We start from the raw sequence: 21,336 nt of genomic DNA, 5'->3' as shown, positions 1-21,336 counted from the left end.
TCCTGGGAACTGTAGTTTGTTGTTTGGTGCTGAGAGGCCCTAACAGAACTATTTGTCTCACAAAACTTCAATTCTCAGTGTGGTTTAATGATCAGTCCCTCTTCTCAGGGAACTGTAGCTCTGTGAGGGGGATAGGGGGTCTCCCAACAATGCTCCCCACCCTTAACACTACAATTCCCAGGATTCTTTGGGGAAAGCCATGGCTGCTTAAAGTGGTGCGATACCACTTTACATCTAGAGTGCAGATGGGGCCCATCGTCTTGTGAGATAGTTTTATAGTGACAAGTGCTGGGGAAATGATGCTTTGCCAAAAAGCAACACACATGCACACACACACACACACACACACACACACGAATTGTGTCCCAAAGGTGACACACACTGAAAAAACACAGCCATGGTTTGCGTGAAGAGGGGTGCGAAGCAAGCAAAAAAATATATCAGCATCTTTTTCTCTTTCTGGCTGACTCTAAATGCTCTCAAGGAATAGCAAGGGAACCAGTTCATGCAGTCCCAATTTATGTGTTGATGGTGAGAAAGCAGAATGAAATTCTTCTGGTTGCCTTGGCAACCCCACCAATATTGGAGGGGTGGTGGTTACTTAACACCAGGCGGGGGGGGGGGGGCACAGTGGCAGCGAGGGTAGCATCCTGCTGACCCAGAAGGCATCCTCCTCAGCTGTGTGTCTTCCCTTTGATTTTTAAATGGGGCTCCCAGGGCACAAGGTGGAGGTCGTCTCCAGCACCTTTTAATTGCCTGCTCTGCCGGCAATGAGCTTAAGATGTTTTTATTCCTTAGTGCTGAACACCTTTAAGGTCTATTCTTGGATAGCTTTTTCTGGAGAGTTATTGATTGTGTGGCATCGGTGGTTGTTCTCAGAATGGCCTGCAGTCAGGGAGAGCCGTTTACTCATGGACATCCTATGAAGCTGAACGTTGGAGGATTCAGGACAGAAATGCCTTCCTTGTGCAGTGCATAGTGGAAGTCTGGAACTCGCTCCCACCAGAGGCAGTGATGGCCCCCAACCAGGAGGGCCTTAAAAGAGGATTGGCCACATGGGCTGTCCTCTGCCTCCACAGTCTGAATGCCAGTTGCTGGAAGCCTTCTGCTCAGATCCCACAGGCCCCTGGCTGCCTACAGTGAGAACAGGAGGCTGGACGGCATGGATCCCACAGCCAAGCACTTCCTATGTTCTGCCTCCACTGGTGGAGCCAGGATACCTCTGAAGACCACTTACTGGGAATTGCAATTGGGGAGAGTCCTAATGGTGGGCTTCCCATGGGGGCCTCTGGGTGGCCACTGTGGGAATAGGAGGCTGGACTACAGGGGCCCCCATTTGGCTTGATCCCACAGCCAGTCTTCTTACCCTCTCCCTCTCCTGTTAAAGAAGGCATGCATACCCCTGAATACCCCTTGCAGGGAATTGCAAGTGGGAGAGCACTGGTGTGCCCTGGCCTTGCTTGTGGGCCTCTGGGTGGCTGCTGTGAGAACAGGAGGCTGGACTATGTGGGCCATTGACTCTTCTGAGGTTCTCTGGCACCTTCTCAGTTAATTTTTGTAAAAGCAGAGCCCCCTCCCGCAACCTGGTGCCTCCGCATGGTGCTGGGTTACGACTCCTACCTTCCCACCACCCAGCGACACAGGTTGGGGCATTACAACTTGTGTGGGCATTACAAGCCATCTCCTCTGTTGGATGGTCAACAGAACACAGAATTGTTGGTGAAGTTGATGCGAATCTACATCTCTTCTGATTAGGAGAATTGCAGTATCTTATTCTGTAAATAGGTTAGAAATTGTTTGACCAACTAAAAACTTCCATTGGAAGGCAGGTTGAGAAAACACACTTATATATAATATGAGTTGCTCTTTTAAAAAAAAAAATGTAGAGGGCAAACATGTCTGTGAGAAGGGAGCCAATGTGGTGCAAGGTTAGAGTGTGGGACTGGCGCCTGGGATTCATAGCCCGGCTTGGACATGAAGCGCACTGGGCCTGTCACTGCTTTTCTCAGCCTTACCTGCCTCGCAGGGTTGTTGTGAAGATAAAAGAGGGAGAAAGTTGTGTATGCCACTTTGAGCTTCTTAAAGAAGGCTGTGAGGCGTGGGGGCTGCTCCCTGCAAGGCCCTTTCCACCTGGCCTGGGGGGCAGGGCCAGACTCCCCCAGCCCTACTGGGCTAAGTATGCATTCTGTAGTTGACCTCCTTTGTAATGCTTTATTTTGAAATCTTTAAGATAATATTTTAGTTTTCTGTTATGTTGCTTTGACTGTATACTCTATATTTGACTTTCTTCAGATTGCTTTAATTATGTTTTATTGATTTAATATGTTGTAAACTGCTTTGAGATTTTTCTTAAAAATATAAAGCGGTATAGAAATTAATAAAACAAATGAATAAAATAAATATTAAGTTAAATAAATAAATAAAAATAAGTAAAAATATGTGAGAATTGGGAGAATGCATCTTTTAAGATGATGGTATCTATACCTGATACAAGATACATGAACCATCCTTTAAGAGCCGGAGTTATTTTATTTTTGCTCATATGTGGGTTTGGGACCAAACTAGCCATGGGCGCAATTAACAATTGTGTGTTTAATTTTATTTAAAAGTCAGTTGCTGGTCGTCCCCCCCCGAAATACCTGGGAGGGGGGAGCTTTCTGCTGTGAGTTGGCTGAGGAAGAGCCTCCGGGGCCATTTCCTTTCTCTTTGAAGGTCATAGCCTCTGCTTTCTCCTGCTCAAGGTGCTTTTTGTGCCCCCTCCCCCAAGAGCTCCCTTCCTCTGCCTCTGCTGCTTTGAAAATGTTCCAGGGAAAGATCCATGCCCCCCCCCCCCCGCCTCTTTGGAGCTGACTCTCCTGCTCCTCTCCCAGCTTTGCCAGCTCATCCTCCAGCATTGATTGCTTCAGTTTGTTTCCGTGGCAACAGCTGCTGCCATGATTTTTAAATCTTCAGTGGCTTTGGGGAGTGAAGCAGTTAGAAGGGGATGGAATTTGGAAATGTGCGTCAGCTCAGCATCACCTTTCTTTCTTTCTTTCTCTTTGTAGCATCATATGATCTGAAAGGGCTTCCTGGGTGCACATTTTACAGCTCCCCACTGATTATGGCAGAAACAGATGGCACCCCTGTTGTTGTGCACACTACGTTTTCCAAGGGTGCAAAAGGAACATGGGGGGAGGGCTGCCTTATCTGCCCTTGGTCCATGTAGCTCAGTATTGTCTACACTGACTGGCAGCAGCTCTCCAGGGTTTCAAACAGGGTGACGCTGCCAGGAATTGAACCAGGGACCTTTTGAATGCCAAGCAGGTGTTCTGCCACTTTAAAGAAGAGCAGACCTGGAACCCGCTAGGCATTCCTGCATTCCAGGGGGTTGGACTAGATGACCTGTGGGGGTCCCTTTCAACTCCACAATTCTATGATTCTGTTCAACTGTTTGTATACGGGTCTGCAGAAAAGCATTTTGGCAGGAGGAGGGTTACTAGCAATAAAGGCAGAAATAAGAGTTTTTGCACCTGGTTGGTATGAAGAAACCTTACATGGCTGTAGGAACTACCTTCCAGGTCTCTGCTTTCCTTCCCCCACCTCCATCTCAACAGAAACAGTGCAATTCTCCAGTTCTTTCCTTGTTGGGAAATGTAGCTCTGCAGAAGGCTCCCTTGTGGCATTTCCTTTGGTTCTGGGAAGTGTGGAGCCCAAACTGAATTCTGCATATGGTGAAGGTGGGAAAGGCTGCATCTGGCTCTACAGGTGCATTGCAACCCTGGTGCTTAGGAGCAGTACCTGGGTGCAATGTGTGTGTGATAACATTTTGATCCCTACCTTCTTAAGATTGAAGGCTAACCCCAGGCACCTAAAGTCATTGTCCCACTTTGCACCCTCAGGTATCTGTTGAAAATCAGTTCTTGCCATGATTGTTTTTTGTCTCCCTAAATGAAACTTTGTGTGTGTGCAGGGGGTGGAGAGAGAACAGTTGTGCTTCTTCCATCCGTATCAGACTTCTCAGCTATGTTATCATCTGTATAACCCAATGCAAACAGTGATTGAACGCACAGGAATAATGCAAGCAGTGTGTTTTTCTTCTTCATTATTAGGATGTTGCTGTATCTGCAGGATAGTTTTTTCCACTTGTCCCTGCAGGATATTGGAATTACAGGCTGGTGACAGCAGGTGGACAAATTGGAGGGGGGTACAGGGTGGGAGGGGAGTTGTGTTTCGTTAAGACAATAGTCAATGTGCAAACCAAAAAGCTCTCCTGGTTTACACCTGTGCAAATTCAAAATGAGAGAACATGTTTTTCAGTGCTGACACGGCCAAGGTCAGGCCAGCCTTCCCTGGTTTACTTTTAATGTGGATGGGTACTGGCACTGCTGTCTAAAAACTTCTCTCTGAGCCTTGATTTGCAAAGTAGTGAGGAGGCAGTTTGACTGCTGGGGAAAATGTGTGTTATTGGAGCCTTAAGAGTTGAGTGTAGCAAGCTGCCTTGGACTCTACTAAAAACATCAGAAGCGCCTGCTGGATCAGGCCCATGGGAGGCCACCGAGTCCAGCATCCTGCTCTCACTGTGGCTGACCAGATGCCCATTATGGGAAACCTACAAGCGGGACCCAAGCACTCCAGCGCTCTCCCCTCCTACAACTCTCCCTTCCAGCAACTGGTATTCAGCAGCATTTCTGTCTCCAACCGCGGAACTAGAGCAAAGGCAGCAGAGCCACCGTGGCCATTGATGGCGTCTCCTCCATGAAAAGAGCCTTAATGCAGGGCTGGGTGGAGATGCCCAGATCAGTGCCCTTTGGAGGATGTCATCCCGGTCTCTCCCTCGAAGGCGTGGTCAGCTGTGGAGGTGTGTGCACACCTGTGTGTGAAAGTGTCCTGGGTGACACGCACTGCTGGCAGGCATGCCCCTTGCAAGGCAGGCCAAGAGCAATGCCAGCCTGGGGTTGAAAAGGGTTCCTCGCCTGCTGTAAAAGAAAAGTGAAGTGGGACAAAAAGGGGGGTTCTCCCCACAGGCTTGTATTTATTTCATTTATAAATGGCTGCCCTTGAGGCATCACAAGGCAATTTAGAAGGTAAGAACATTTATAAATCAGTTACATACAGTATATAAAAACAGATAAAACAATGGAATATTGGGGGGGGGGGTGCTGTTCAAGGTATAAAGTTCATAACAACTTGGGAGCAGTTCACCTGCCAGATGGCCTTACCCCATAGATGCCCTCATGGCTGCTTCAGTGTGGCAGCACCCACACTCCGGAAGTCCCTGCCTCTTGACACCAGCCCCCCCCCCTCGCACTCTTTTTGCTCCTGCTGAAAACATTTTCATTTAGGCAAGCCAGTCTGGATATGTAGAACATTGACAGTGCACTTTTGTTGATTGCTGATCTTATCTTTTGAATGTTTTGAAGAGTTGTTTTTACAGTTTTTTCTGATAATTTTATTGGTTCCTTCTCTCTGAGCATTTACCATCAAGCAGTGTGTAAATTTTATGAAGTAAATAACAATAGTTTTAAACGACGATTATAAATACAGAAACAGTTTAAAACAACAACAATACATACGTGGTCAACTGTGACAAAGACATTTTGAAAGAGGCCTTGATGCAAGAAAGGAGTGCTTTGGGGTGGGGTGGGGGGAGAGAGAGGAAGTCCCAGTGCCCCCAAAGAAGTCTCAGAGAGCTCCCATAGGAATGATTGCCTGTGCTTCCTTGATATGCCTTTGGGGACTGAGCCAGGGAGCTCTTCCACTAAGCTATGGGCCTCCCATGATTCTTTTTAAATGGAAGAGGACTGGCAGATGTCAGATACCAGGGAGGGGAGGGGCAGAAAGCACAGTCTGGCAGCCTGCCTCAGGTCTCGTCTTGAGGGTTGCCCTCCTCCAGCTGCAGAACCAGGTGGAAAATGCAGCTCAACCAGTTTGCCTTCTGTGGGGCTGGGGCTGCCGGCTGCCTGGTGGAAGCCGGGGTCATTGCTGCTCCGGAGGGACAGCCAGCAGTCCACTTGCTCTCTCTTGCTGTGGATAGCAGCCCCGCCCCCCCACTTTCTAGCTGGAAACACCTGAGCTTCTTGAGAGGGAAAGGCAAGTTGATGGTTCCCCACAAGCAAAGCTTTGTTTGTACAGAGCAGCATGGGGGTGGGGGGCTGCTGCTCTGTGAAGGAATGCAAGGACACTTCTGTTATGCGCTCAACACTCAAGAGGGTTGAAATCCCCCCCCACACACACCTCAAAGATAATTGGCTACTTGCTACAAGGCCATCCTGTTCATCCTGGCATTGGGTCGACTCCATGGCCAGGTTCTTGCCATTGTGAATTCCCTCCAGCTCTGAGAGCACCAACAAAGATCTCCTGTTCACCAACACCCAGTGAGGAGTTGAACCAGTTCCTGGACTGAACCACTGCAGGCTTCACAGGTGGGTTGGGTTTATCCCTGCCAAGAAGAAAAAGCAAACTCCCTGCACTTAGAAAACCAGCATGGAAGTGTGAAGCTGGGCTAGCACCATTCTCCCTGAGCTGCTGATTTTCTGTGTGCAGGGATTTAATTATTCTTTCCTGTGAGCTCCCTATCATCCACCTGGAATGGTGCCATGCAGAAATAGGCTTCCCTCCTCGTCTGCTGTTTGGGGGAAACTGAGGACAGGATCCCCTCTGTAATCAGGTCCTATTTCACTGCTTGAACAGACTCAGTTGGGGAATTTATGCATGCTGAGGAATGGGGTGGGGGAGCAGGCAAATCCCACCTTGGATGTGTGGCAGAGGGCCATAGGTACTAATTTAGTGCCAGCTGAGAGGCACTCTGCACATGGTTAGAGGCCCCTTCTGCTTCTTCATTTCTCAATTTGTTTGCAATACAAACACTCAGCTGAGAGGCACTCTGCACATGGTTAGAAGCCCCTTCTGCTTCTTCATTTCTCAATTTGTTTGCAATACAAACACTCACTGGGACTGATCTGCTTCAGGTTCAAACCCTGCTTCCTCTCCCACAGCAAGGCGAGGATAGGGAAAGCACCAAACCTGCACAGGAAATTGTGACTCTGAATGCCATTATTTTATTATCATCCTAAGGACACATTGGGGGCAGGAAGCGCAGCTGGCAGGTGAGGCAGCAGAAAGGAGCTGAGAGAGATTGTCGGCTGAATGGGGTTAGTCATTGGCCTGGTGCATCCGCTGTTGGCTGAGCAGCTGTAAAGCTCACACTGTCCTGTGAAAAGAGGCAGCAGCTGCACACCGGGAAAGGAGCACAGCAGCAGGAGCAAAGCCTGGGCTTGTCAGCACTGCAGAGACAAACAGAGCTGGATGTTGGCAATGCAAGTGAGGAGGAGGCCGGCCTGGCCACTTCCTGTTTCATGTGCTTTCAAAGGATAAGCCAGTTCAATGTTTGTAAGGCAGCACAAGCTTTTCAAGAGCTCAGCTGTTGGATCTGCATTACCCTCACCTTAGAGGTCACATCCCACACTTCTCTACTAGCTAACTAGCAACTAGCCAACTAGCCAATCATTCCCCAGCTTTTAATTTTTCTTTTTTAAAGAAATCATGTGGCAGTTCAGCCAGTACCAGTAAGTCCACAAAAGCCTAGCTCTGCAAGCAAAACGGAACACAAATTACAGAGGATATAAATATTCTAAAATCTGACTCTTTGAGTTTACCAACTTGGGATTTGCGTGTGTGATACCTTCCAGGTGTATAATAGAACATGCACGTCTCTCCTAAGTGCAAAAGAAGACACATTTAAGACATTTAAGAAAGCAAGTCTGTGCTCAGAGCTGCCTTGAGCTGGAGCTCTTGAGCTGCCATCACCTTTTCGATTTCCTTCTTCTCATAAGAGGACAGAGACCACAACTGTTTTTCTCTCAGGGCAGCTTTCTCTAAGGGCTGCTTGCCATCACATTCCCTGCAGAACATAGGAAGCTCATTAAAAGCAGTTTTCTTCAGGAAAGGATTGGTGCAGATGCAGGACCTTTCCTGATTCCCGGGAAAGGAAAAATCCCTGCTTGTTGGGCCCCTTTGCCTCCCAGAATGGCTGGCTGGAATCTCCTGACATGAGAGGGGTGACTAAGTTAGTTTTCCCCATCCTATCCTCCCTATCAGACCCTTGATCTGATCCAGCAGGGGTGCTTCTTAGGTTCTTGGATTTCATCGAATCAAAGAATTGCAGAGTTGGAAGGGATCCTCAAGGGTAATCTAGTTGTCTTCTTCTTTGGCGATCCCTCATAGCCGAGTAAGATTGTCTACCATCAATATGGTCTTAACAGGGAGGCTATAACTGACTGTGGAGGCCAATTCTGGATCCACACGTCCTTTCACGGTGGGGACATGGGTTTCCGGGTGGGAGTTGATCCCAGTGAGAGTTTGCCAGGCCTGCCTTCCTCTTAGCTCGTTTCTCCCTTTCGTCCTGAGTTCAAGCATCTTCAAAGTCCGTGACACCTTTGGTAAAGGCTGTTCTCCAATTGGAGCACTTGCAGGCTGGTACAACCCCCTCCAATGTAGAAATTTTAGCTAAAGAATGACAGAGATGTTCCTGGAAGGAGCAGCTGCCACCGCAAGACAGATTTAAAATCTCTCCCTTTCCCACCTGTCCTGCCATCTGCTCTCAGCACCATTATTTTAAAATCCTGGGGAGTTGTGCACAGGCATCTGCTGTGTGCAAGTAAAACGTTTCTTTCATAATGTGAGGCAGGAGGAAGGGGAGGATGACTGATGGGATGGTGGAGGGGGAAGCTTCATCCTCTCCTCACCTTCTCTGACAGCTGCTCTTGCAAGGTGCCCACTCATTTTGTTGCTCCAGCTGGAATCGGGGGGGGGGGGGGGTGAATAAGCGGAGCTTTGTGGGTGGGGCAGCAGCCCCAGGGGAGAATCCATAGCACAGGGATTGGGAGGAGCACCTTCTGTAACCCACTGATCTTCACCTGCCCGGTGACCCCTTGTACCCTTCCATCACATTCCTGTTGCCATTACAGGAACAAAGCACTCAGTGTGGCCTGTGTGCTTCATTCCTTTAAGAGCAATTTTTAAAACTGCTGTAAATGGATTTCATTTTGATGCAGGCGCTTTTAATCCAACTGCTCTCTGCTCTCCAGGGCTTAATTTTCAGCCTTCTGCTCTACTTGCATCTGAGTTCAGCTTCTAGGCATAGTCACAAAAATCCTCCTACTTCTTGCGTGTGTGTTTTGGAGGGGCTTTCAGGAGCTCTTTGAACTTGGTCCCTGCAGCCTCAAAGCTTCAAACTCTGGAATGATCTCTGTCCTGGGAGCGATCCAGTCTGCTAGCAAGGGGACTAGAATCATAGAATCATAGAGTTGGAAGAGACCACAAGGTCCATCGAGTCCAACCCCCTGCCAAGCAGAAACACCATCAGAGCACTGCTGACATATGGTTGTCAAGCCTCTGCTTAAAGACCTCCAAAGAAGGAGACTCCACCACACTCCTTGGCAGCAAATTCCACTGTCGAACAGCTCTTACTGTCAGGAAGTTCTTCCTAATGTTTAGGTGTAATCTTCTTTCTTGTAGTTTGGATCCATTGCCCCGTGTCCACTTCTCTGGAGCAGCAGAAAACAACCTTTCTCCTTCCTCTATGTGACATCCTTTTATATATTTGAACATGGCTATCATATCACCCCTTAACCTCCTCTTCTCCAGGCTAAACATGCCCAGCTCCCTTAGCCGTTCCTCATAAGGCATTGTTTCCAGGCCTTTGACCATTTTGGTTGCCCTCCTCTGGACACGTTCCAGTTTGTCAGTGTCCTTCTTGAACTGGGGTGCCCAGAACTGGACACAGTACTCCAGGTGAGGTCTGACCAGAGCAGAATACAGTGGCACTATTACTTCCCTTGATCTAGATGCTATACTCCTATTGATGCAGCCCAGAATTGCATTGGCTTTTTTAGCTGCCGCATCACACTGTTGGCTCATGTCAAGTTTGTGGTCAACCAAGACTCCTAGATCCTTTTCACATGTACTGCTCTCAAGCCAGGTGTCACCCATCTTGTATTTGTGCCTCTCATTTTTTTTGCCCAAGTGCAATACTTTACATTTCTCAAAATTCATCTTGTTTGTTTTGGCCCAGTTCTCTAATCTGTCAAGGTTATTTTGAAGTGTGATCCTGTCCTCTGGGGTGTTAGCCACCCCTCCCAGTTCGGTGTCATCTGCAAATTTGATCAGGATGCCCTTGAGTCCATCATCCAAGTCGTTGATAAAGACGTTGAATAAGACTGGGCCCAAGACAGAACCCTGTGGCACCCCACTAGTCACTCTTCTCCAGGATGAAGAGGAACCATTGATGAGTACCCTTTGGGTCCGGTCAGTCAGCCAGTTACAAATCTACTGTGTGGTAGCATAGTCAAGACCACATTTTACCAGCTTCTTTACAAGAATATCATGGGGCACCTTGTCAAATGCCTTGCTGAAATCAAGGTAGGCTACATCCACTGCGTTCCCTTCATCTACCAGGCTTGTAATTCTGTCAAAAAATGAGATCAGGTTAGTCTGACATGACTTATTTTTCAGAAATCCATGCTGACTATTGGTGATCACAGCATTCCTTTCTAGGTGCTCACAGACTGTTTGCTTAATGATCTGCTCCAGAATCTTCCCTGGTATTGATGTCAGACTGACTGGGCGGTAATTATTTGGGTCCTCTCTTTTCCCCTTTTTGAAAATAGGGACAACATTTGCCCTCCTCCAGTCTGCCGGGACTTCGCCTGTTCTCCAGGAATTCTCAAAGATGACTGCCAGTGGTTCTGAGATCACATCTGCCAGTTCTTTTAATACTCTTGGATGCAGTTCATCTGGCCCTGGAGACTTGAATACATCTAAACTAGCCAAGTATTCTTGTACTATCTCCTTAGTTATTCTGGGCTGTGTTTCCTCTGCTGAATCATTTGCTCCAAATTCTTCAGGTCGGGCATTGTTTTCTTTATCGGAGAAGACTGAGGCAAAGAAGGCATTGAGGAGTTCAGCCCTTTCTGTGTCCCCTGTTTGCATTTCACCATCTTCTCCTCTGAGTGACCCCACTGTTTCTTTGTTCTTCCTTTTGCTACAAAATAACCATAAAAGCCTTTTTTGTTGCTTTTAACCTCTCTAGCAAGCCTGAGTTCATCCTGTGCTTTAGCTTTTCTGACTTTATGTCTACACGTGCTGGCTATTTGTTTGAATTCCTCTTTGGTGGTTTCCCCCCTTTTCCATTTTTTGTACACATCCTTTTTTAATTTTAACTCAGTTAGAAGTTCTTTAGATAACCACCCTGGTTTCTTTAGGCACCTTCCATGTTTCCGTCTCATTGGTATTGCCTGAAGTTGTGCTTTTACTATCTCCCTCTTAACAAACTCCCAGCCATCATGAACTCCCTTTCCTTTTAGTATTACTGTCCATGGGATCTCACCCAGCACTTTCCTAAGTTTTATGAAGTCGGCTTTCTTAAACTCAAGAAATTGAGTCCTAGTAGACTGGAACCTAATACTTTAATTTTACCTTCACAAACTAAAAAACTCACCTTTCTTTTGTTTTGTCTCTACTGTTTTGCAGGTGAAACAGATAATGGAGGAATCTGTCACCAGGAAGTTTGTACATGAAGACAGCAGCCACATCATTTCCTTTTGTGGTAAGTCTGCCAGCCGGACGTCTCCTGTCTGGTGTGCAGTTTCCCCTTTGTGCTCCATCGGCCCTGCCTGGCCACCAGTATCTGAGCTGTGAGCCTCAGTAGCTTCTTAAAGGCAGTTGCGCACTGCCCTTTTGGATGACATCTAGTCAGGGATGAGGTGGGGCTTAAGAATAAACATGGAATATTGATCCGAACTGGAAATAGACTGTTCCATCTATCTGTTTTGCCTTATCAACTGTGGATTTTTTCCTGATCCCATACCAAGACTCCTTGGAGGCTGCAGCAGCCCCAAGGTGGAGAGGGATCTGGCGCTGGTTCATCCTGCATGGGTCCATGGAGCTCACCTTCCCTTCCCTGAGCCCCAAAATGTCAGTTCCACTGCTAGGCCCTCTTATTGGACTCACTGGAGAATCAGGAGATCCAAGAGGAGAGATCCCAAGAGCTGGAAACCCCATTACCTTGAAGAAGGTACTTAGCTGCAGAAGACGGCACCAGTCCTTTAGTTAGGAGGCAGTTCTGGGGCGGGGGGGGGGGGGGTCAAGCATCTACTCAGTGGCCACACAACCCTGCTATAAAACTTGATGGTTGCTGAGACATCATTAGTGGTTGGGCGCAGCTGCAGAAACACTGGTCACGGATCTGAACTCAGCATTTACCTCTCTCCAAGGTGCTGACTCTTGCTTTGCGCACACCAGCTTGGCTGTCCTGCTAGCCTGGGGAAAACCGGAGCTACTGACCTTCCCTTGCTCTGGCCATCACACATCTTCAAGGGTGGCTCTCTCCATGGACCAAATTTATGGAGGAGAGGGCTATCAATGGCAGTTAGACATTGCCGCCATGCTCTGTTGCTGGTAACCACAGGAGGAGAGAGGGCTCTTGGGCTTGAATTGAGCTTATGAGTTTCCCACAAGCACCTGGTTGGCCAGTGGTACCTCGGGTTACAGATGCTTCAGGTTACAGAGGCTTCAGGTTACAGACTCTGCTAACCCAGAAATAGTACCTCGGGTTAAGAACTTTGCTTCAGGATGAGAACAGAAATCGTGCAGTGGCAGCACAGTGGCAGCAGGAGGCCCCATTAGCTAAAGTGGTACCTCAGGTTAAGAACAGTTTCAGGTTAAGAATGGACCTCCAGAACGAATTAAGTTCTTAACCCGAGGTACCACAGTAGTGGACTAGACGGGCCATTGGCCTGATCCAGCACAATCTTTTTATGATCTTAGGTTCTTATCAAAACAGCTTCAATACATCTTACATTACGAAGTTTTCAAAAGTGTTTCTAAATTTGTATGCTTCCATGGAACTGCCCCCCTCTCTACTTGCCACCTAACTTCTGATATTGGGGGGATGTAGTGAAGAGCCTTTGAATCATTCTCAACTGCTGGGCAGGTTTGTATCAGAGAAGCTGGTCTGTCATGGAAGATGAGGCTATCAATGGCTGCTAGTCACAATGGCCATGCTCTGCATCCAAGCCATGCTTCTGAATGTCAGTTGCTGGAAGCCACAGGAGGGGAGGGTATTGCCTTTGTGCCCAAAAATTGCTTGTGGCTTTCCACTGGGGCATCTGGTTGGCCACTGTGGGGACAGGAGACTGGACTAGATGGGCCATTAGCCTCATCCAGCAGGCCCTTCTTATGTCCTTTGGCTAAGCCATCCATTTACAAGGGATGCCTGTTGACCATTACCTCAACCTGACTCTTTGGTTAAGGTAGGCCAGCTGTGTGAGTGGGGAGAGAATTAAGACAGGGTGATCCAGACACCACCTCCTCTTCCTTGGAGCAACTGTAGCCTGACTCACCAAATGAACAGAGCAAATCTGGAGCTGGCTGGCTCCCTATGGGCTTCACATTATTTATAGTGCTGTTCCTCCCCACCCACAAGGCAGGACAGGCAGGAGTGCTTGGCAATTCTCATCCCAGCCTCTTAAGTCTGCTGTTGCATTTCTCCTTGGCCTCAGGGCAGCTCTGGAGCACCATCTGGGGATGATGGGAATCTAATTTGAGTTGCCTGCCAGCCTCCCTCAGCCTCCATGGGGAGGATCAGGCTCTTAAATAACCCTTATTAGCATGATAAGTGGCAGAGGAGGGGGAAGGGAGAATGGCGCCAGGATAGGGCAGCTTTCAGTTCCATCCCTCTGCCTTGTTCTCCTCCAGGCCTTTAAGAAGCCATGGCTGCAACCTTTCTGCTTTGTTCTTCCTTTAATGTAGACACGTCCAACAGGTAGATCATGAACGTCTGGTAGATCTTTGGCTCCCCCCAAAGAAGCTCAACCCCCCCCCCCAAAACAGGGCTTTCCTTCCTAAAAAAAGCTCAACAAGTTTGATCACTGTCAGTCTTTAACTGTGAGTAGATCGCAGTCTCTTGGGAGTTGGCCACCCCTGCTTTAATGGAAAGGCTGCAGCGGATTCCACTCAAAGGACTTGTCCAATGTGGGTGCCTGAAGTTTGGTGGGATTGACTGCATGGCAGTCCCCCTCAAAGGCCTCATCCATGCAGGTGGAAGGGTGATGGTGGGGGGAGTCCTTTCATTCCTGACGGATCTGTGTTGCCAGCTCTTGGTAAACAGCACTTGCTTTGGTGGTTCATTATTTAGTGACAATGTGTCATCTTGGCTTAATCGCAAAGCATCCCTTGCTAGCTTCTCCCCTGATGCAGCTTAGATGAATCAGACCGCAGACCACAGAAAAGAAAGAGAGAGAGACATCTGTCCCTTTGGTTGGGGCAAGGAAACCCTTGACCAGTTGCTGTATGGCTCCAGGTTGGAGGGATGGGTTTGTAGGCCAAAATGGCCTTCCTGCGTTCAGGCAAGCCTCCTCCTCCTTCTTAATTTTAATTTTCAGTTTTCATCATTCGCATCATTCAAACTAAAATTCAATATTATTTATAAAGTTGGGGGATTCCCTGTACCCCAAGACTTCCCTCCTCCCCCTTCTGGTTTTCCACAAATACATCTTTTAATTTTAACTGCATCTAATTCATATATCCAACTTTGATTACATCCTTATTTATTTCTTTACCTATTAAAAAATTACAAGCACTATATCAATCCTGCTAACATCTTTAAATCTTTGCATTGTTCCTTAATATACTCTATAAATTTATGCCATTCTTTTTTAAATTTACTATCATCTTGGTGTCTGAACTTCCCAGTCATTTTCACCATTTCTGCATTGTGCATCTTTTTCGCTATCCACTCCTTGGTTGGCATTTCCTCTTCCTTCCATCTCTGGGCAAAAAGTATTCTTGCAGCTGTTGTTGCATACATAAACCGTCTTTTTAAGTCCTTTGGTATTTCTTCTCCTGTGATGCCTATTAAAAAAGCTTCTGGCTTTTTTGTTTTTTTTAAACAAAAGTTATCTTAAACATTTTGTCAGTTCATTATATATCATTTCCTAGAATGCCATCCCAATCTGTTATCATAACCTTCCAGATCTAATATATCTGAATTCTTTAATGTTATCCCTTCATGAAGCCAGCAGAGGCAGGACACCTCATAATATAACTTTAAAACTGGCAAGGGGAATCTTTAGTAACTTATATTTAATTCTTGCCCCACCCCCTGCCAGTTAGATTTAGATGTGTCCTTTTGCCATTGTTTGAAGTGTCCTGCTCCACTAACTATTGGTATGGATTGGAATAAAAATAACATTCTAGGCATTACATTCATTTTTATTACCGAAATCCTTCCCCATTAGGATAACTTTTTTCTTCCCCATACCTCCATATTCCTTTTTATTTCATTCCAAACTTGTACCTGCCACAGACTGGTTTTCCAAGTTCCACCATTGGTGTCCTGGGTCTAAGTCGTCTTCTTCTGTGTCATCTCTGGGGGGTTCTTGGGCTAGTGCCGCCACTCTTCATCATCCAGCCAGGCCCCTGAAATGAACTTCGAACATGCCTGTACAGTGGTACCTCGGGTTACATACGCTTCAGGTTACATACGCTTCAGGTTACAGACTCCGCTAACCCAGAAATATTACCTCGGGTTAAGAACTTTGCTTCAGGATGAGAACAGAAATCATGCTCTGGCGGCGCAGTGGCAGCAGGAGGCCCCATTAGCTAAAGTGGTGCTTCAGGTTAAGTACGGACCTGAAACTGTAACCTGAAGCGTATGTAACCTGAAGCGTATGTAACCTGAGGTACCACTGTACTAGATATTTTGGGAAGGGGTTTGTCTGTCTGTTCCACCCACCTATCAAACTTGACCTGTGAGTGGTGGGTGAGATAGCTCCACCCCAGACTTGTCATCAAAACAGCAGTGTCAGTGGCCCCTTTTTAGATAACTGACAATGACTTTTCCTTGTGCAAAGAAGCACTCTCTTTGAGCACTAACCCCTTGAATATGTTCTCGTTCATTCCCAACTGACAGTAACACACCAGAAGCAAAGTAGCCTAAGAAAATGAACCAGTGTTCCCTGAGTTTGCAAGTTGCCCTCTCAAATTTTACTGAGCTTCTGTCAGTTAATCAGCAAAAATTATTTGATTTGTCATTTTGAAGCCTTATGAAATGGGCTGTAACGGAGGATGCATGTTTTTTCTTCAGAGGAGGGCAAGTGGGGATTGTGGGGGTTGGGCTGGATGGCCTTTGGGGTTCCCTTCCAAGTCTACAATTCTGTGATTCTAGGTAGCTTCTGCCGTTTCTTCCCCCCGCTATGCTGTGGGCTGCCATGCTGTCTGCTGATAAGGGAGCTTGCTGGCAGCTGAATGGATTGGGAACACTGCAGCTTGCCAAAGCTGAAAATAATTCAGACCCAAAATGCTAATTTACTCTGTCTGGCTCCCCCCTGCCCCCCCATTGGACTCCAGAGAGATGGAGCCGCACCGTCACCCGCAGCAGGGAAGGCAAATGAATTCACAACAGCATTGGCTCACGCTGTGGACCTCTGCTACCCAAGGGCAAGAGCGCCAGTAGGGAAGATGCCTCTGTCCTGGTTCTGGGCAATGTCAGCCATGGGTGATAATTGGAGACATCAGCATCTCCTTCACTCGTGGTCATCCAAGGAAGCTGGGTGTTGGAAGATTCAGAACAGACAAATGGACAGACTTCTTCACCCTGTGCGTAGTTAAACTATGGAACTCACTCCCACAGGAGGCAGTGATGGCCACTGACTTAGATGTCTTTAAAGGAGGATGAGACAAATTCATGGAGGAGGAGATGGCTATCAATGGCTACCAGCCACAATGGCCATGCTCTGACCGCCACAGTTGGAGGTAGCAATGCTTCTGAATCCCAGTTGCTGGAAGCCACAGGAGGGGAGGGTATTGCTTTTGTGTCCCAAAACTGCTTGTGGCTTCCTACTGGGGCATCTGCTTGGCCACTGTGAGAACTGGATGCTGGGCTGTAGGCCTGATAGAGCTGGCTCTTCCCAAGTTCTTATGTTCTGAGAAGGATCAAAGTGGAGTTGGAGTCCCCCCAGCAGCAGGTGGTAAATGGTCTTTGGATACCTGGTTGAGGTCACAGGTTGCTCCAAGCTGGTGGGTCCAAGCTGGCATTGGTATCCGGGGACTGGCAATGTTGTGGCAAAGATGGGCTTGGACAGCTTAGGGAGGAGCTTTTCTGAACTTCCAATTGTTGAAGTGCAATCTCTAGAGCGTTGCCGTTTATTTTACTTTTTTACAGTGTTTGCTCTTTGCACTTCAGCCAAAACAGCTACCAGAGCAGCTTGCGTACAATTGCTCAGAAACATGGCAGTCCCAGCTGTCAGACTCACAGATTAAAGACAGGACACAAAAGAAGAAAGGGGCAGGGAGGGAAGAGGAGGGAAATCTCAACTCTGGCACCAAACACTAAAGTGGAATAGTGCTTTCTTATAAGGATAATCTGGAATGGAGGTCATTTCAGGACATCAGGAGGTGTTTGTTGGAGCTGATCTCTCTGCAGAACTGATAAGAGTGTGAACAGGTGGTAAGATGAACATAGGATGGACCACTTCCGCCATGGCGACCAGCTGTTCCCGCAGTAATGGATGCCAGCCATGCAGTTAGTTAAGGATAATTTGGGAGTAATTATCCTTGCAAGCCCCGCCCCCCAGGTTGGGGGGGAGAGCTTTCCCTCGTGGATCGTCCGATAACTGCTTCTCGCTCCGATGGAATGCAGGGGCAGGGACGCAGAGGGCATAGCACTGCACGTATTGGAAACTCCCCAAGGCGGTTGCCATGAACGGCGGTTTCTCTGTTTTTTGTAAAATGTATCTGATTATGGACATAAGAAACATGTGTTTTGGAAGAAGGAGAAAGATAACCTGCTAAATGAATCAGCCACTGGGTGCCAAGGTTTTGATCTGGAGAGAACTTTCGTTATAATAATTGGAAGGCTACGTAAGTTAGGAGGAGCCTTTGTTCTCTTTGTGGATTTGTTGTGCTATGATTTGGCAAGTCTTCACTGAAGAAGAATCAATTATTAATGGAATGAAATTATTAAGGAATTACAACTATATATGGAATGCTAGAGGGATTCAACAAGAACCTATAATTTTCTTTGTTGTTGTTGTTGTTTAGCAGAGTAGTCGTGTCCGACTCTTCATGACCCCATGGACCAGAGCACACCAGGCACTCCTGTTTTCCACTGCCTCCCAGGGTTTCGTCAAATTCATGTTGGTCATTTCTATAACACTGTCCAACCATCTCTTCCTCCATCGTCCCCTTCTCCTTGTGCCCTCAATCTTACCCAACATCAGAGTTTTTTCCAGGGAGTCTTCTCTTCTCATGAGGTGGCCAGAGCCTCAGCTTCACGATCTGTCCTTCCAGTGAGCACTCAGGGTTGATTTCCTTCAGAACGGAGAGGTTTGAGCTTTTTGCAGTCCATGGGACTCTTTTCTTTATGGAGTACTTAAAAGAATAGACTGTGTGAAATACTGTGATGATTTGTGATATTGCCCGTTAAAGAGAGCTCTGATTCTACTTTATTATGGTTTTGTCAAGGCACCAGCTTGTTCGAAGGAACAGGGAGATAAGTAGGCCAGAACACTGGAAGTAGGCCAGAAGCCGTGGCCGGGCTCTGGAATGCTTTCGGATGAGACAAAATGGAAACGTGTCGCACGTAGAAATCAGTTCTCGAAGGAGGGGCAATGTTGAAGAAAACTGATTACAACAGGAAGGGGGGGAAAGAAGGTAAATAAATATTTTACACAGCTACAGGATATAAAACTCCCTCTGCAATTGAATGGATATGGATTTATTAAATACGTTCGAAAGTGGTCACATCAATGGCTGCAAAACCCCCCACAAAGGATTAAGATTGGAATTGTGGAACTTGGACTAATTAAGAGAATTGGCACAGGATCAAGGAATAACATCAATAACATCAACTCCTGATAGCCGGAACATGGGAAGTCATCCAAAAATGTTGATTTCGGAACTGATTAATTGGTTCTTTTGATTGTATTGTGATTTGGCATGATTTGGTATTGTATTAATGTGGCCTCCATTGGATTGTTATTAATGAAAAATTAATAAAAATTATCATAATAAAAGAACATAAGAAGGACCTTGTGGATTTCGTCCCGCATCCTGTTCTCACAGTGGCCTGTGGTATGAGAGGGAGAAACAGTTTTCTCTGTCCACTTTCTGTTCATTATTTTATGAACTTCAATCCTATCTCCTCTTACTCGCCTTTTCTCTCAACTAAAAAGTCCCAAACTCTGCAACCTTTATTTATAGAGGAGTCCCTCTTTTCCTTGGATCATTCTGGTTGCCTTTTTCTGAACCTTTTCCAACTCTACAATATCCTTTTTGAGGCGAGGCGACCAGAACTGGACACAGGATTCAAAGTGCAGTTGCACCATAGTTTTCAGCATTATGATGCCAGCAGTTTTATTTTCAATTCCTTTCCTAATGATCCCTAGCATGGAATTTGCCTTTTTCACAGCCATTGCACTTTGGAGTGACATCTTCATTGAGACCCAAGGTCTCGCTCCTGGTCAGTCATCGCTGGTTCAGACCCCATGCACATGTATGGGCAATTAAGACATTTTGGTCCCATATGTATCACTTTACACATTTCACTGAATATCATTTGCCAATTTTACCACCCATTTTCTCACTTTGGAAACATTCTTTTGGAGCTCTTTGCAATCTCTTTTTTAACAACTTCCCATCATCAGCGAACTTGACTGCCCCACTGCTCCCTCCTCATGCACCATCTGGCCCCTGGGCTCTCTTGTCTCCTTCCAGCTGCCATTGAAGCCTGTGTCCTCCACGGCCTCAAGCGGCGGGCGGCGGGCTTCCTGCGTAGCAACAAGATTGCCGCCCTGTTCATGAAGGTGGGGAAGAGCTTTCCTCCTGCTGAGGAATTGTCCCGGAAGGTGCAGGACCTGGAGCAGCTCATTGAGAATGTGTAAGTCTATGCTCTGAGCCTGGGTGTGCGCATGGGGCTGAGACATGGCCAGACATCAGCTGGAATGGGGCTTCAAGCAGCAGAAGGAGAGCTTTGGCCCTTGCATCTAGTCCCCAGCGTCAGGCCGCTGGAGAAGTCTGGAGGGCCATTGGACCTGGGTTGCTAGTGCAAGACTTATGTGATTTTATGGTGGTATTTTTATTTACTGTAAGAGGATTGTTTGATTTTATTCATTATTTCTTCATGGGTGTTCTCATTAATTGTTCATTGTTTAAATTTTGTTATATTTTGTAAATTATGGTAAATTATGTAATTATTTTTTTATTTGTGAGCCACCTTGAACATAGTTTGTTCTGGAATGGCAGCATCCAAATAAACAATGACGATGCTGAGACTCCTGGCCCATAATTTTTGTGACATGAAAAAGTAGCCTCTGATTTAGCCTCAAACTGGTCTGTGCAGATTAGGCCTTATTTTGCTGCAATTTTCCTTCCACATTCTTGTTCTTAAAAACCTGGGTTATATCCTTTTGTAAGCAAATATGTCCAGTAAATAGATGAGTGTATCAACTTTGTGCATGTCTTTCTGGGAGATTTTGGGGAGCCACAGATACGGGTGAATGTGGGACTTGTTCTCCCTTCTCCCCTAAGGCGAAACCAGAGCCCGGGTGTCCAGGAGAGCACACGCAAGGCTTCCAAGCTCCCCAGCCTCTCCCCGCAGGCCATCAAGCACCTCTGGATCCGGACGGCACTTTTCGAAAAGGTCCTGGACAAAATAGTGCTCCACTTGGTGGAAAACAGCAGGTAAAGAGAGACAATGAGTGGCGGCAGTTTCCTTTGCCTGCCTCTGCTCCTGAGGGAGACATCCGTAAGGTTCATTTGCACAGTTAAACTTTAGTCTTTTCAACATCTGGGTTCATTGGACTTCACATGGGAAGTAGGCGTTGTGATGAATTCCCCATGTGCCTGATCAATTTGTGGAGATCCAGAGTTTGTTTTAGGCCATTTGGAAAGCATGTCTGAAACTGTCTTCTGTTGGACAAGAAGAGCCTGCAGCAAAATGTTGCAGTGCCCACCCCCCGCAAAGCAGGAATGTTTTTTGAGGTTATGATATTATAAGTTGCTGGAGGTTTGAGTAGTTTTCCATTTTTACTTCCCAACTGATGCACAACATGTTGTTTCTGAGCATGTCCAGTTGAGCTGGGGAGAGATACTTTACCCCCTTAGGTTTTAAAATATAAAAATAAATAAAATAAGTCACCTTGGAATCTCTCTGGATTAGAAGGTGGAGTAGAAATCGATTAAACAAACAAATTAATAAATAAATAAAGGGCAAAACTTTAATAATATCTAGTGATATTCAAAACCACTATGAACATAGCTATAAACTATACAATGTACAGAAGCCAACACAATTCTATT

The 21,336-nt window shown here is 46.7% G+C and overlaps 1 protein-coding gene and 1 long non-coding RNA gene across 2 annotated transcripts in view; one reads left to right on the top strand and one right to left on the bottom strand.

The window, feature by feature from the left end:
- The window catches only part of LOC310661414, a 169,376-nt gene that overhangs the window by 47,679 nt on the left and 100,361 nt on the right, over positions 1-21,336 (bottom strand). The gene's annotated exons all lie outside the window — the stretch shown is intronic.
- Positions 1-21,336, top strand: part of SGSM1 (small G protein signaling modulator 1) — a 79,618-nt gene that overhangs the window by 2,841 nt on the left and 55,441 nt on the right. Inside the window, exons 2-4 of the mRNA XM_083407267.1 lie at positions 11,509-11,584; positions 19,753-19,915; positions 20,566-20,718. Coding sequence (XP_083263393.1) covers positions 11,521-11,584; positions 19,753-19,915; positions 20,566-20,718 — 380 coding nt within the window. The 5' untranslated portion in view covers positions 11,509-11,520. The remainder of the gene's footprint in view (positions 1-11,508; positions 11,585-19,752; positions 19,916-20,565; positions 20,719-21,336) is intronic.

This window comes from Podarcis tiliguerta (genome assembly GCF_965153285.1).
Source record: "Podarcis tiliguerta genome assembly, chromosome: 13".
In the NCBI taxonomy this organism is placed as follows: Eukaryota; Metazoa; Chordata; class Lepidosauria; order Squamata; family Lacertidae; genus Podarcis; species Podarcis tiliguerta.
The sequence above is the reverse complement of the archived record's forward strand: the minus strand, read 5'-3'. Positions and strand labels throughout refer to the sequence as shown.